Below are 13,362 nucleotides of genomic sequence, written 5' to 3'. Positions count from 1 at the left end.
AACTTTTCCTACAAATTGGGAATTTCCTTCTCTCTCTATTCGTCAATACTTTCGTGTAACAATTGGATTTTTTTTACGCAACAGTGATGGCGGTTGATCATGATTCTTCAGCGGGTTTGGGTACGACGCATCTAGGCACTTCTGCTTCCACACCTATAGATTCGTCGAATATTGGTTTTCAGGTTTGAAATTACCTCTGTTTCCTCTTCTCCCTTTCCAATTCGTCCAATTTGTTCTATTTGTTATGCCTTCGATGCGTTCTAGTTTTTTCCTTACATGAATTGGTCGGTGATTTCAGTTGTTAAAGAAGCAAGGATGGAAAGAAGGAACTGGCCTTGGTGTTTCCCAACAGGTATGTCCTGTGTATTTCCCCCTTTTGGGTTTAGGGTTTTATGCCATATGGTCCACAAAATCGATGTTTTGTTAGCTCGTTGGATTTGTACTCGCAAAATATATGAGGCAAAGGAAAAATTACTCTCTTTAAGGGATCCTGATGTTTATGTGGCATACATATATTGTACTCTTGTAATGCAGTGATGTGCTGTTTTTCTTCTATGGTGATCAAATAATGTGATTATGGCTTGTTGCTAGAAATCACTTTGCATCGCACATGGAGTTTTTGGTGTTTTCGTTAGAGTAGTTGAACTTATCTTTGATAGGTGTCTCTGTGAAAAATGAAGAATCAAATTGATAGAGAAATCTGGAATAAGAAATTTCCATGGAATGGAAGAAACCGCCGGAAGAGAGAAAGAAGAGAAAAGGGAGAATTTTCATTAATGGACTACATTTTTGGAGTTATTCAAGCTAATTACAATAAGGAGCCTTATATATAGGCTAAGTAAAAGAACAAAAATCCAACTAATCAACCTAACTAATTAGGTTTTATTTTCAATTTTAACACTCCCCCTTAAGATGGAAGCATAAACAAATGCTACCATCTTGGAAAGAAGCATCAAACCCTAGTTTGGGCAGAGTAGCGGAGTAGAGAGTAGAGCATAGCATAACTGTAATTTCGGAAAGAGTGGTATACCAGGCAGAATGCAGCAACGTCAGAAACCCTAGTTTGGGCAGAGAAGAGTAGTTGTGCAATATAGTAGTGGTAGAAACCCAAATTTGGGCATAATAGCGCAGTAGAGCAGAACAAAACATAATTTCTAGTAGAGTAGAGTAGTGACGGAAGAGCAGAGTGGGGACGGTAGAGCGGGCATCGGCAGAAACCCTAATTTAGTTTTTTTTTTTTGGAAACTCTAATTTTCTAGAGACGGATTCGAATCCGCTCTGATACCATGTAGAACAGTAAAATATAGATATAAGCGGAAAAGTAAATAGACATAGTAGAAAAAGTAGTAGTGTATTTGGTGTATCTTATTACTCAACACAACCCACATATATATAATACATGAGACTAAGCTAGACTATATCACATCACCGATGTGGGACAAAATACTAATATTCTTAACAATCTTGTTGTTTCCTCTTTTCTGGTAACGGAAACTTTCAGGGTGATTTGACAGCCATTGAGGAGGCTGCTTTGGCGCGTAATCGTGAAGCTGTTAAGATTTTGTTTCCACTGAGTAAGCCGATAGAAAGTTATCCAGAATGGAGTGTTAATGGCATAATGGAGTACTGTCATTCTGAAAAAGCTAAAACAGAGGTCTGAAATGTTTTTTCATTTGATACATTTATTGAATAATGAAGCAACACCATGATATTCAGTTCCATTCTGTAACTTTTTGAGTGCTTACAATCTCTCTCTCTCTCTCTCTCTCTCGTCACTTTCTTGCAGAGAGAGGCGTATAAGAAATGATGTGTGGTTGCAATAGGCAGGCTAGGGGACAGAGCAATGGGCTTTAAGAGATACAACATTGCAGCCCTACATTTTAAAATAAGTAGTAAGTATTGTTCCTAGTGAAGTTGATCATATAAATCCTTGGCCATTTCTAGTAAAATTTGTGATTGTGAAATGCAGGCTACACATTATGATCCAACTAACCCTACATGGACATCAAAGCAGAGCCTGTGTAATGTGCATGCGAATAGATGCGTGCTTGCTTTGTACGATGTTGAGAGATTCCTTAGAGTCAAGCTACACATGCCCGGCCCTCACCCCGGAGACGCTGATGCTGCGGCCTGCATATCCAAGGTACGAATACGCATCACAATCATCCTCCATCCGTGTCTAGAGACTAATTCATCATCTAACAATTAATGCTTGTGTTTGTGAAGAATTTTGTCATAGCCACCTATGCCCTTATGTTGTTTCCTCAGGACGCTACCCTTTCTGGTGTGTTTAGGTAAACTATACAATATATTTTTTTTGTTTATTTTTATCAATTTTTTGTGACTACATTTGTTTTTGGTTTTGGTGGCAGGCTTTGTGTGTTTGATTACTTTGTTTGGTTGTATATGTTGAGCAGCCCGGAGGAGATAAGTAATTGTAGCCAAAAGTTTCTAGAACTTTCCAAGAATTGATTGTGTGATGTGCATAAGTTGGATTCTACTCTTGCAAATATTGTTTCCGACTCTTAAATAAATCTACTGTGTGGTTGTGGAGTGTGGATTGACCCATTTATTGTTCTTCACTTTTACGAAAGTTTGGTTTTTTTCCTTATTACTTATATTTTCACTTTTATACTTAGGAATATTTTATGAGAATATCTACTAGTAATATTATTATTATGACTGACCAGTTTCTTATTATACTTGATTTAATATAATATAATAATCTTAAATTCTTATCCATAAAGGCAACATCAGGGAGGGACAAAGGTTTTTGAGGGTTAAATTATGGTGCAATTTTTTTTTGAGAATTATAAATTATACTGTCATCGTTTGCTGTATTCTTGAGTATTGACACACTTATTCCTTGGTACAAATTAAGAAATGTAGCTTATGCCGCTATAAAATTGCGAAAATGTAGTTTTAAATTTAAATATCACATAAATCATAAATGGCGGTTAGATATGATCCTCGGGTTAGGTTTAATTAAAATGAATTAATGATACTCATTCAAGACGAATAATTTTAATCATAATGATACTTATTCAAAACGATCATTAAAGGGAGGTGCATGATTTCGACTTGTTGACAATTTGTACTATTATGAACATAAAATCTAAAATAAAAGTTTAATTGGTAATTTATTATATTTATAAAATCTAAAATAAAAGTTCAAATGATAATTTATTATGGCTCTGATCGGTTGAGCTGACCGCATCCCTTCTTCTTTTTTAATCTCATGTTGGGTTGGTGTGATTGTTCTTTTTCACGGCCCGCATCTCAATGGCATAGCTCTGCTTATCCATTGTCTCTCCCTCTCACTTCTCCTCTTCCGTCACAGCTCGGGAGCTAACGCGCGTGTGGCTTGTCCTCTTACGTCGGAGCCAGGTTTTGAAAATTAGGGCTCCCGATTTTGTGTATTTTTTTTATGAGGGAGAAATTTTATTCTTTTTTTAGAAATGAATTTTGCTCATATAACTCCAATTAAGGTAAATAGTTTGCAAAATGAATTGCTCTTAACTTCTCATAATCCGAGACAATGATCTAAAGAAGCAAATATTCCAGAGATAGTAATGCAAATCGAAAGGTGACAATTCCTTGCACAATTTTATGACACTCTATAAATAAGGTGGAAAGCTTAAAATCAGTAAGTTGATTAGAAAACACTTTCTGTTTCAATTTCTTGGGCCATAACTCTTTGGTTATACTTCTTGATTGCATGCATGTGTGTGTGGTGGGGCTTCAAGTACTCATTTTACAGTTGGTAAAAATGGCAGGTGTATCGATCATTGATGCTGGTGCAAGTGGAGACCTTAAACAACTTAAGGGTGAAGTCTTTTTTCTTGTCATTTCTTCACCTTTTTCTTGGTTTTTATGTCTGATTCTGATACTTTTATTTTCGCAGCAATTAGAAACAAAGTTGATGATATCAGAGAGTCCCGGAAAATATGTGATGAATATAGTGATTTCACCACTGGCTGGAATGTCTTGCATTACGTGGTTGAAATTGGAAATTTTGAGATTTGCAAATTCTTGATAAGGACCGTCAAAGTTTATATTGATGCCTTGAATTACAATGGTTCTATTTCTCTCTCGCTCGCTTCTTCTTATGATATGTTATTTTGAACAAATTGGGATTGCGATATGTTATTCTTGAAGTGTTTGATCTGCTTATAGTATACTAACACCATAAACTGATTCAGGGGATACTCCTCTGGCAAAAGCTGTCAAAGGGGAACATGTCAAAATTGTGGAGTTTCTCGTCAAACATGGTGCTGAAATTAGTCTTCCAAATATTGAGGGATTCACTCCGTTGCACTATGCAGTTCTAAAAGGTCAGTAGTTTTGTAGGTTGGAATGCTGTGAAGGACTCTGTTTTTGTAGGTTATATGCACTAATTGATTGGTTTTGTTTCAGATAATATGGAGCTTATGGAATTGTTGTTGAGAAAAGATGCTCTTGTAGACGTAGATTCTGTAGATGGAACACCTTTGCAAATTGCTGTTTCTTGTGGAAATGTTCAGGCTGTCAAGTATATCTTGTCTCGTGGAGCATGGGCAAGCACAACCTTCAGCTGCACTGTTTGCCAATGATAGTCTTGTTTTGTCATTGTTTGTTTTGATTAACTTTCTTAATCATTTATAAACTTTCTTAATACTTAAACTTTTGAATGTGGATTAGAGTTTGATTTGTTTAACACATCAAATTTGATACTTTAGTCAATCATAATGATATGATGTTTTGACTTGCTGTGTTAGCATATGAAGTATATTTCTTGAATTAACTAATGATATAATCCTGTGAGATTAATCCCTTTGCTGCTTTCCATTTTGCAGCCAAGTCTTTTTTGTGCATTTGCGGACACCCCTCTTGTATGTGCAGTCAAGTCTCACTCATTTGAATGCCTGGAATTGTTGCTTGAGGTGTGTTTGGTAAAATGGAAATAGTATTCTCGTCTATTTTTCTGTTAGAGATTGATGTCTATTTGCTAGATATATGACTATGTTTCCTAATGATTAATTGCTAGATATATTTTCAAGTGTTATCATATGGGTTTAGAAGTACTTTCTTTTTACAGGCTGGTGCAGACCCAAATTTGTTTTTCAGTGGGATAAGTCCTTTGGGAGTTGCTGCAAAAGAAGGAGACACAAAATTTCTTAAGCGTTTGCTTAAAGCTAAAGCAGATCCAGATGCCGTTAATTTCTATATTTCCCTTTTTATACTGTCCTATTATTCATCTTCTAATTGTGATATCTTCTTCAGCCCGTCTCTTGTTGCAGGCATCCTTCTTTAAAACAAATTAATTGTCGTTATCTTTTTGCCACTCGAAGAATAAAAATTGGTGTATTGTTTCCTTATATTTTCATCCTGATGTTATCAACTGGACACTTATATTGTATTGATAATGCCGACTTTCAGGATCTCTTTAAACCTATTGAGGACGCTGCCATGGTGCGTAATCGTGAAGCTGTGGAGATTTTGTTTCCAGTGACTAAACGGCTTACAGTTTATCCAAATTGGACTGTCGATGACATAATCGAGTACATTCACTCTGGAGAATTTAAAACATTGGTGTGAAACTACTTTTTCATTGTGTACAACTCAGCAGCACTTTGATCTTCAATTGTATTTACAACCTTCCTTTCTCTCTCATAACATATCTTTCAGAGAGAGCAAAAACTGATAAATCGCTTGGCTGAACTAGACTTTGGAGGGATGCGTGACGTGAGCAATAAGCAATACACCAATGCAGTTTTACAATATAGAATGGTAAACTTTTCTTCTTCCTAGTGAGTTGATAATCTCGTGTGGTAAGTAATATATGTGATGCGTCGTAGGCTAGTCTTCTTGAGCCATCTAACCCCACATGGATATCAAAGCGAAGCCTGTGGGAAGCACGTGGATTAAACAATACAGGCACATGCATGACTGCTCTGTTCGATGCTCAGGAATGTATTAGGCTCAAGCCAGACTTCCCCGTCCCTCGCCCTCACCCTCACCCTCACCCTCACCCTCACCATGGAAGTGACATAGCTGCTGCAGCTAATGAGTTGTTCAAGGTATTAATTCGATCAGCAAACGCCATATCTACATCAGTGGTATCAATTCGTAATATAACGTTTAATACTTGTGTTTGTGTAGAAATACCTCATGGCAGGCCTTGTATTCGCGCTGGATCCCTACAACGAGGAAATACTTCGTGCATTTAGGTAACTACGCACTCTAAAAAATTTCATTTTTTTTGTCAAAATATACAATTTGTATAGTAATTAATAGTGTTTTAGTTTTTTATTGCAGACTTACTTTGTTTAATTACTTTGCTTGGTTAAGTCAGGTGAGCAGCGCGGACGTGATTTTGAGTTTTAGCTTATGATTAACATTGGATCATGATTCTATTGTCACACTTGTATACATTGTGATTCATATTCTATTGCAAATGTGTTTCCAACTGATTCAATCTACTAAAAGTTTATGAATTATCAAACCAATTAATAGAGTTTTACAACATTATTCATGAGTTATTGAGTATTTTTTTTATTGATAAATAAACAAAAATTTAAAGATTTTAATCACGGTTTGACTCAAATATAAAATCTTTACATTCAAACATTAACCATTCACCACTGGAAGATTTTGTACTATTCCAATGCATATTGATGTAATTGTCACTTTATTATCGTTGGATTAATTGTTATTGGGATTTTTAATAAGGAGTAATTGATATAAAATTGAAATTTTTGATAAAAATAATATTTGAATTTTTATTAATATTTAAAACAACGAAAAGAATAAAAAAAACGTAAGAATGAAAAAAGAAGAAAATGATCAACGAAAAGAAGTTGATAAACTTCGCTTCTTCACTTCTTTAGTTTACCATTTCAAATGATAAACTAAAGAAGTGAAGAAGCGAATTTTTTGGAAGATACAAATGCAAAAAAAAACAAAATCTCAAATGGTAAGAATTCCTTTAACATTTTTGGTGGCAATCGATAAACAAGGTGGATGAGTTAAGAGAATAATCACGTTTCTCTGAGAAGTGGATCGCCATGAGTTCTGCTTCTGAAATCGGTAAGTTGATTACGAAACCCTTTCTGTTTCAATTCATTGGGTTGCATCTATGCGTATGTGATTCGAGAACTCATTTTACAATTGGTAAAAATGGCAGGTGCAGCGATCATCGAGGCTGCTGCTAATGGAGACCTTAAACAACTTAGGGGTGAGTCTTCTTTCTTGTTATTTCTTAATTTCTTTTTTGAATGTCTGATTCTGATACATTTTTTAATTTCGCAGCAATTAGAAAAAAGGTTAATGATGAGTGGGAGTTCCGGAAAATATGCGATGAATATAGTGATTTCTCCACTGGCCGGACTGTATTGCATCTCGCGGCTGGAATTGGTCATTTTGAGATGTGCAAATTCTTGATAAACAGCGTCGGAGTTCATATTGATGCCTTTACTTACAAGAGTTCTCTCTCTTTCTCGCTTCTTCTTTGGATATATATACTATTCTTGAATTGAACAAAAGGGATTGTATACTAACACCATAAACTGATTCAGGGTGTACACCTATATCAGAAGCTGTGAAAGGGGGGCATAACAAAATTGTGGAGTTTCTCATCAAACAGGGTGCCGATGATGGTATTCCAAATACTGTGGGATCGACTCCGTTGCATTATGCACTTCTAAAAGGCTAGTGGTTTTGTAGCTGTAATGCTGTCAAAGTCTTTGCTAATAGTGTTATAAGCTCTAATGGAGTGCATTTGTTTCAGATAATAGTGAGCTTGTGGAATTGTTAGTGGCAGAAGGTGCTTTGTTAGATGCAGATTCTGTAGATGGAACACCTTTACAAATTGCTGCCTCTCGTGGAAATCTTAAGGCTGTCAAGTCTCTCTTGTATTGGGAAGCAGATGTGGGCAAGCACAACCTTCAGTCTTTGCCAATGATAGTGTTGTTTAAATCATTGTTTGTTTTGTCATGGCATTATTAGGACTGCATTTTTTAGTTTCTTGTAATAACTTATTTCACTTGGGTTTTGATTTGCTGTATTAACAATATATTTTTTGAATTAACTTATGATAATCTTTTCAAATTAATTCCTTTGCTGCCTTCCATTTTTGCAGCCAAATTTTTATGCTGCAGTTGATGACGGCCCTCTTGTATGTGCAGTCAAGTCTCGCTCATTAGAATCCCTGGCATTTCTGCTTGCTGTATGTTTGGTCTAAATTGATGCCTATTGTTTTGATAAATTACTGCCCGTTTTCATATTAGACAATTTACTCAAATGGAAATCTCTCATGCTTCTCTAAATCTGTGTATTCATATGGGCTAAGAAGTACTTTCTCTTTGCAGGCTAAAGCGAACCCAAATATGTATGTCAGTGGGTTAAGTCCTTTGGGATTTGCTGCAAAAGAAGGCGACACAAGATTTCTCAAGTGTTTGCTTCGATCTAATGCAGATCCAAATTTAGTTCAAACAGTTAATTTCCATGTTTCCCTTTCTTTGCTAGTGATATCTTCAGCACATCTCGTCTCTTGTTGCAAACATCCTTCTTTAAACCAAAATAATTGTCGTACATAATCTTTTGCCACTCGAAGGATATGAATTTGGTGCATTTGTTTCCCTATATTTCCGCTGTTGCGTCCTGATGATATTAACTGGAAACTTGTTGTATTGAGAATGACGACTTTCAGGATATCTATAAACCGATTGAGGAGGCTGCTATGGTGCATAATCGTGCAGCTGTGGAGATTTTGTTTCCAGTGACTGCGCGGCTTCCACATTATCCAAATTGGACTGTTGATGGCATAATCGAGTACACTCATTCTGAAGAATTTAAAACAATGGTTTTAAACTACTCTTTCATTGTTTACAACTCATCAACACTTGGATCTTCAGTATTTAATTTACAACCTTCGATCTTCATATATATTGCAGAATGAGGAGAAATTGACTAAGTGCTTGACTGAACTAGAGCTCGCAGGGATGCATAACGCAAGCCATAAGGATTACTACAATGCAATCAATAAATATAAAAGGGTAAGCTTTTCTTCTTCTTAGGCTAGTCTTCTTGATCCATGTGTTGTGTGTAAATATGTGTAATGCGTAGGCTAGTCTTCTTGATCCATCTAATCCGAGATGGATATCAAAGCGAAGCTTGTGGTCATCGCACATGGGTTCAGGCGGTTATGCAATGATAGATGCTCTGAGATGGATTAGACTGAAGCCAGACCTCCCCGTCCCTCACCACGGAGGAGAAAATGCTGCTGCAGCTAATGTGATATTCAAGGTATTAATGTGATCATCAAACTCCATACCAATTCATCATCTAACAACTAATGATTGTGTTTGGGAAGAAATTCCTCATGGCAGGCCTTGCCTTCTTGTTGGATCCTAACAACCAAGAAAAATGTAGTGCATTTGGGTATCTATACAAATTCTCATATTTTTCATACTCATTTTGTTTCTAAAATATGCCATTTTTGTAACTGATAGTGTTTTGGTTTTTGGTGGCAGAATTGGTTTGTTTAATTACTTTGCCTTGCTGTGTGAGATGAGCAGCCCCCTCGAGATTTTGGCGTTGTAGATAACAATGGATCATAATTCTATTGTCACACTCATATAGGAGTACATTTTGATTCATGTTTTCCTTCAAATAAACAAGTAGAAATCCAGATGCTATCACTACCTCGATTTGGTTGTTGACATAGAATGATTCAATGGTGCTGCATCTTTTAGTTACTGTGTACTCTTTTCATGTTGCCTCTGCAATTCACAACCTCGACTATCTTAAGCCCTGTGGTCGTTGGCAGTATCTCCGACATTTTTCTTTCGTTTCTGGATTTGATGTGGTTGAGGATTCTGGGGTTGGTTTTTCTCCCATGGCTCTGAATGAACGAGGGGTGCTTTTGGGAACTTACGACTATTATCAAACCTAACTTGGAATAACTCTTGGTCTTGTTTGTTTGATGACAAACAATAACACAATGACATTAGCAGAGGCTCAAATTTATGAGATTATCCAATTATGAAGTATTTTTATTATCAATAAATGAACATAAATTTAAGGACTATATTGTAGTGAACTTAAGTCCAAAATCTTTAACCACGAACATTAACCATTCTATCATTAACTTAACAGAATCAACACATGCAAGTAGATTTTGTTCCATTCCAATGCATATTAATGTAATTGTCACTTTATTATTGCTTAATATAAAAATTTTGAATTTTATTAATAAAGAAAAACGATAGATACGCGGAAAACAGAAAATGATCAACTAGATGTATTTCAAAAGAAGTGAAGAAGCAAAATTTTTGGAAAACATAAATGCAAAAAACAAAATCTCGAATGTGTAGAATTCATTTTTGGTGGCAATCGATAAACAAGAGAGTAATCACGTTTCTCTAAGAAGTTAATCGCCATGAGTTCTACTTCTGAAATTGGTAAGTTGATTACAAAACCCTTTCTGTTTCAATTTCTTGGGTTGCATCAATTCGTTTACAGTTAGTAAAAATGGCAGGTGCAGCGATCATCGAGGCTGGTGCTAATGGAGACCTTAACCAACTTTGGGGTGAAGTCCTTTTTCTTGCTCTGAATTTCAATGTCTTATTCTGAATTTCTGATACTTACAATTTTGCAGCAATTAGAAAAAAGGTTGGTGATGAGTTGGAATTCCGGAAGATATGCGATGAATATAGCGATTTCTCCACTGGCCGGAATGTTTTGCATCACGCTGCTGAAATTGGACATTTAGAGATTTGCAAATTCTTGATAAGGACCGTCAAAGTTTATATTGATGCCTTGACATACAAGAGTTCTCTCTCTCGCTTCTTCCTGGGATATTTATGCTATTTTGAAAAAAGGAGTGCTTAATTTGATAGTATGATTCTTGAATTGAAAAAAAGGGATTGTATACTAACACCATAAACTGATTTAGGGGATACTCCTCTGGCAGAAGCTGTGAGAGGGGGACATATCAAAATTGTGGAGTTTCTAATCAAACAGGGTGCCAAGGATAGTCTTCCGAATACTGAGGGATTGACTGCGATGCACTATGCACTTCTTAAAGGTCGGTGGTTTTATAGTTGTAATGCTGTGGAAGTCTTTGCTGATAGTAGTTTATGTTTTGTTTCAGATGATAGGAAGGTTGTGGACAAATTGCTGCTGGAAGGAACTTTTATAGATAATGATTCTGCAGAGGGATCACCTTTACAAATTGCTGCTTCTCGTGGAAATGTTCAGGCTGTCAGGGCTCTCTTGGCTCTTGGCGCAGATGTGGGCAAGCACAACCTTCAGTTGCACTGTTTGTCGATGATAGTCTTGTTTAAATCATTGTTTGTTAGATTAATCCCTTTGTTGCTTTTTATTTTGCAGCCATCTTTTTATTATGAATTTGCAGATACCCCTCTAGTATGCGCAGTCAAGTCTCGCTCATTTGAATGCCTGCATTTGCTGCTTAAGGTATGTTTTGTGTTAACGACATAGATTATGCACTGTTTTCGTATGAGACGATATACTCGAAAGGAAATCTCTCAGGCTTCTTTAGCTCTGATCCTCATTTACATGTATCTTGAATTGCTTTTCACATGTCTTGTCTAAGTTTCTGTTAGAGATTGATGTCTTGATTTTGAGATCATGACAATGACTATTTGCTAGATAAATTATTCCTTGTTTTCGTGATAGATCATTTACTTAAATGAAAATCTCTCATGCTTCTTTAGCTCTGTTCCTCGTTTACAAGTACTTTCTCGTTGCAGGCTGGTGCAGACCCAAATTTGTATTTCAGTGGGTTAAATCCTTTGGGATTTGCTGCAAAAGAAGAAGACACAAGATTTCTTAAGCGTTTGCTTATAGCTAAAGCAGATCCAAATTCATCTGAAACAGTTAATTTTTATGTGTCCATCTTTTTGCTAAGTTATTATTCATCTTCTAGATATCTTCAACCCCAGTCTCTTGTTGCAGACCAATCACTTTTCGTTTAATCTTTTTGGCCACTTGAAGAATTTAACTCATCCTGATGCTATCAACTGAACACTTATTGTATTGCTAATGAATCAATGACGAATTTCAGGATATCTATAAACCGATTGAGGAAGCTGCTATGGTGTATAATCGTGCAGCTATGGAGATTTTGTTTCCAGTGACCGAACGACTTGCACATTATCCAAATTGGACTGTTGATGGCATAATCGAGTACTCTCATTCTGAAGAATTTAAAACAATGGTCTGAAACTACGTTTTCACCGTGTACAACTCCACAACACTTTGATCTTCAATTAAATTTACAACGTTCTTCTCATCACTTATCTTGCAGAGTGGGGAGAAATTGAGTATGCGCTTGACTAAACTAGAGCTCAGAGGGATGCAGCACGCGAGCAATAAGGATTACTACCGTGCAATCTTAAAATATAGAAAGGTAAATTTTTCTTCTTCTAAGTGAGTTGATCATCTCATCCTTGGCCATACGTTGTAAGTAAATATGTTCTGATGCGTAGGCTAGTCATCTTGATCCATCGAACCCCAAATGGATATCGAAGCGAAGCTTGTGGGAAGCACATATGGGTGTAGGCAATTATGCACTGTCAGATGTTCTGAAATGGATCAAACTCAAGCCAGACGTCCCCGGCCCCATCCCAGTCCCTAACCCCGAAGGAGAAGTTGCTGAAGCTGCAGCTGATGTGATATTCAAGGTATTAATGTGATCATCAAACTCCATAACAATCCATCATCTAACAATTAATGGTTGTGTTTGTGAAGAAATTCATCATTGCAGGCCTTACCTTCTCGTTGGATCCTTACAAGAAGAAAGCATGCCGCCTATTTGGGTAACTATACAAATTCTAATATTGTTCATTTTTTTTGCTTCTAAAATATACAGTTTTGTAACACTGTTTTGGTTTTTGGTGGCAGAGCTGCTTTGTATGATTACTTTGCCTTGTTGTCTCAGATTAGCAGCCCCCAAGAGATTTTGGAGTTATAGAAATTTCCCCAATTTTTTTCGAGTATATAACATTGAATCATAACTCTATTGTCACATCGAGCTGCTGCATCTTTTTTCTTTCTTCTAGCTCAATAAAAGCTTTATTAAAGCATATGGAGTACTAGTATATTAATTTGAGTGGATTTTAAAAATATCCGCTTTGAGATACTAAATTTAAAATGTTTTAACTCATGAAAATTTTAAAAATCTGTCCACACTTTTTTTTTATTATGTTACCTCCACAATTCACAAATAAAAATCAATTGGAATAATACTCATATTATTATATTTATTTTTAAAAATAGCTCTTAAATAAAATAAATATCAAATTAATTGGAAATAATATCATTTACACATTTTAAGTAGTACTCGTATACAACAAT

At 36.0% G+C, this 13,362-nt stretch overlaps 3 protein-coding genes across 13 annotated transcripts; all 3 read left to right on the top strand.

Annotated features, from left to right (window-relative positions):
* The first annotated feature begins 86 nt into the window (after window positions 1–86).
* Window positions 87–6,488, top strand: LOC121766703. Its single transcript, XM_042162968.1, has 18 exons — window positions 87–182; window positions 299–352; window positions 1,502–1,654; window positions 1,970–2,143; window positions 2,227–2,294; window positions 2,373–2,431; window positions 3,208–3,387; window positions 3,777–3,827; window positions 3,905–4,078; window positions 4,197–4,334; window positions 4,417–4,556; window positions 4,836–4,922; window positions 5,078–5,194; window positions 5,419–5,571; window positions 5,668–5,769; window positions 5,838–6,059; window positions 6,142–6,209; window positions 6,298–6,488. Exons 1-18 carry the CDS (start codon window positions 87–89, stop codon window positions 6,371–6,373), a joined length of 2,112 nt encoding a protein of 703 aa, XP_042018902.1. The 3' UTR covers window positions 6,374–6,488.
* On the top strand, window positions 6,292–9,737 carry LOC121768188 (inversin-B-like). Of its 4 annotated transcripts, XM_042164577.1 has the most exons (13): window positions 6,292–6,334; window positions 6,999–7,068; window positions 7,166–7,216; window positions 7,291–7,464; window positions 7,557–7,688; window positions 7,769–7,908; window positions 8,120–8,206; window positions 8,349–8,474; window positions 8,675–8,842; window positions 8,934–9,035; window positions 9,106–9,285; window positions 9,353–9,420; window positions 9,513–9,737. In XM_042164577.1, exons 2-13 carry the CDS (start codon window positions 7,047–7,049, stop codon window positions 9,580–9,582), a joined length of 1,320 nt encoding a protein of 439 aa, XP_042020511.1. In that variant the 5' UTR covers window positions 6,292–6,334; window positions 6,999–7,046; the 3' UTR covers window positions 9,583–9,737. The 4 variants fall into 4 exon arrangements, with proteins under 4 accessions (XP_042020511.1, XP_042020512.1, XP_042020513.1 ...); XM_042164578.1 differs by lacking the exon at window positions 6,292–6,334 and having other exon boundaries at window positions 6,639–7,068; window positions 8,690–8,842; XM_042164579.1 differs by lacking the exon at window positions 6,292–6,334 and having other exon boundaries at window positions 6,639–7,068; window positions 9,369–9,420.
* A 517-nt stretch (window positions 9,738–10,254) lies between these two features.
* On the top strand, window positions 10,255–13,091 carry LOC121768195 (ankyrin-3-like). 8 transcript variants are annotated; one of them, XM_042164584.1, is made up of 12 exons: window positions 10,258–10,442; window positions 10,520–10,570; window positions 10,640–10,813; window positions 10,937–11,068; window positions 11,135–11,274; window positions 11,374–11,460; window positions 11,757–11,882; window positions 12,071–12,223; window positions 12,314–12,415; window positions 12,495–12,689; window positions 12,773–12,824; window positions 12,910–13,091. In XM_042164584.1, exons 1-12 carry the CDS (start codon window positions 10,421–10,423, stop codon window positions 13,020–13,022), a joined length of 1,347 nt encoding a protein of 448 aa, XP_042020518.1. In that variant the 5' UTR covers window positions 10,258–10,420; the 3' UTR covers window positions 13,023–13,091. The 8 variants fall into 8 exon arrangements, with proteins under 8 accessions (XP_042020519.1, XP_042020520.1, XP_042020515.1 ...); XM_042164586.1 differs by lacking the exon at window positions 11,757–11,882 and having other exon boundaries at window positions 10,256–10,442; XM_042164581.1 differs by having other exon boundaries at window positions 10,257–10,442; window positions 11,135–11,460.
* The last annotated feature ends 271 nt before the right edge of the window (window positions 13,092–13,362 follow it).

Source organism: Salvia splendens, chromosome 15 (assembly GCF_004379255.2).
Source record: "Salvia splendens isolate huo1 chromosome 15, SspV2, whole genome shotgun sequence".
In the NCBI taxonomy this organism is placed as follows: Eukaryota; Viridiplantae; Streptophyta; class Magnoliopsida; order Lamiales; family Lamiaceae; genus Salvia; species Salvia splendens.
Note: the sequence above shows the minus strand (reverse complement) of the source record. Positions and strands in the feature narration are given on the sequence as shown.

Excerpts from the sequence above, each read along its gene's own strand:
- LOC121766703 (XM_042162968.1), top strand. The coding sequence starts at position 87 with ATGGCGGTTGATCATGATTCTTCAGCGGGTTTGGGTACGACGCATCTA. Across the intron at positions 3,388-3,776 it reads TCCTCTTACGTCGGAGCCAG|GTGTATCGATCATTGATGCT; the intron begins GTTTTGAAAATT and ends TAAAAATGGCAG. Across the intron at positions 6,060-6,141 it reads CAGCTAATGAGTTGTTCAAG|AAATACCTCATGGCAGGCCT; the intron begins GTATTAATTCGA and ends GTGTTTGTGTAG.
- LOC121768188 (XM_042164577.1), top strand. The coding sequence starts at position 7,047 with ATGAGTTCTGCTTCTGAAATCG. Across the intron at positions 7,217-7,290 it reads AGACCTTAAACAACTTAGGG|CAATTAGAAAAAAGGTTAAT; the intron begins GTGAGTCTTCTT and ends TTAATTTCGCAG. Across the intron at positions 7,465-7,556 it reads TGATGCCTTTACTTACAAGA|GGTGTACACCTATATCAGAA; the intron begins GTTCTCTCTCTT and ends AAACTGATTCAG.
- LOC121768195 (XM_042164581.1), top strand. The coding sequence starts at position 10,421 with ATGAGTTCTACTTCTGAAATTG. Across the intron at positions 10,443-10,519 it reads GAGTTCTACTTCTGAAATTG|GTGCAGCGATCATCGAGGCT; the intron begins GTAAGTTGATTA and ends TAAAAATGGCAG. Across the intron at positions 12,224-12,313 it reads CTGAAGAATTTAAAACAATG|AGTGGGGAGAAATTGAGTAT; the intron begins GTCTGAAACTAC and ends CTTATCTTGCAG.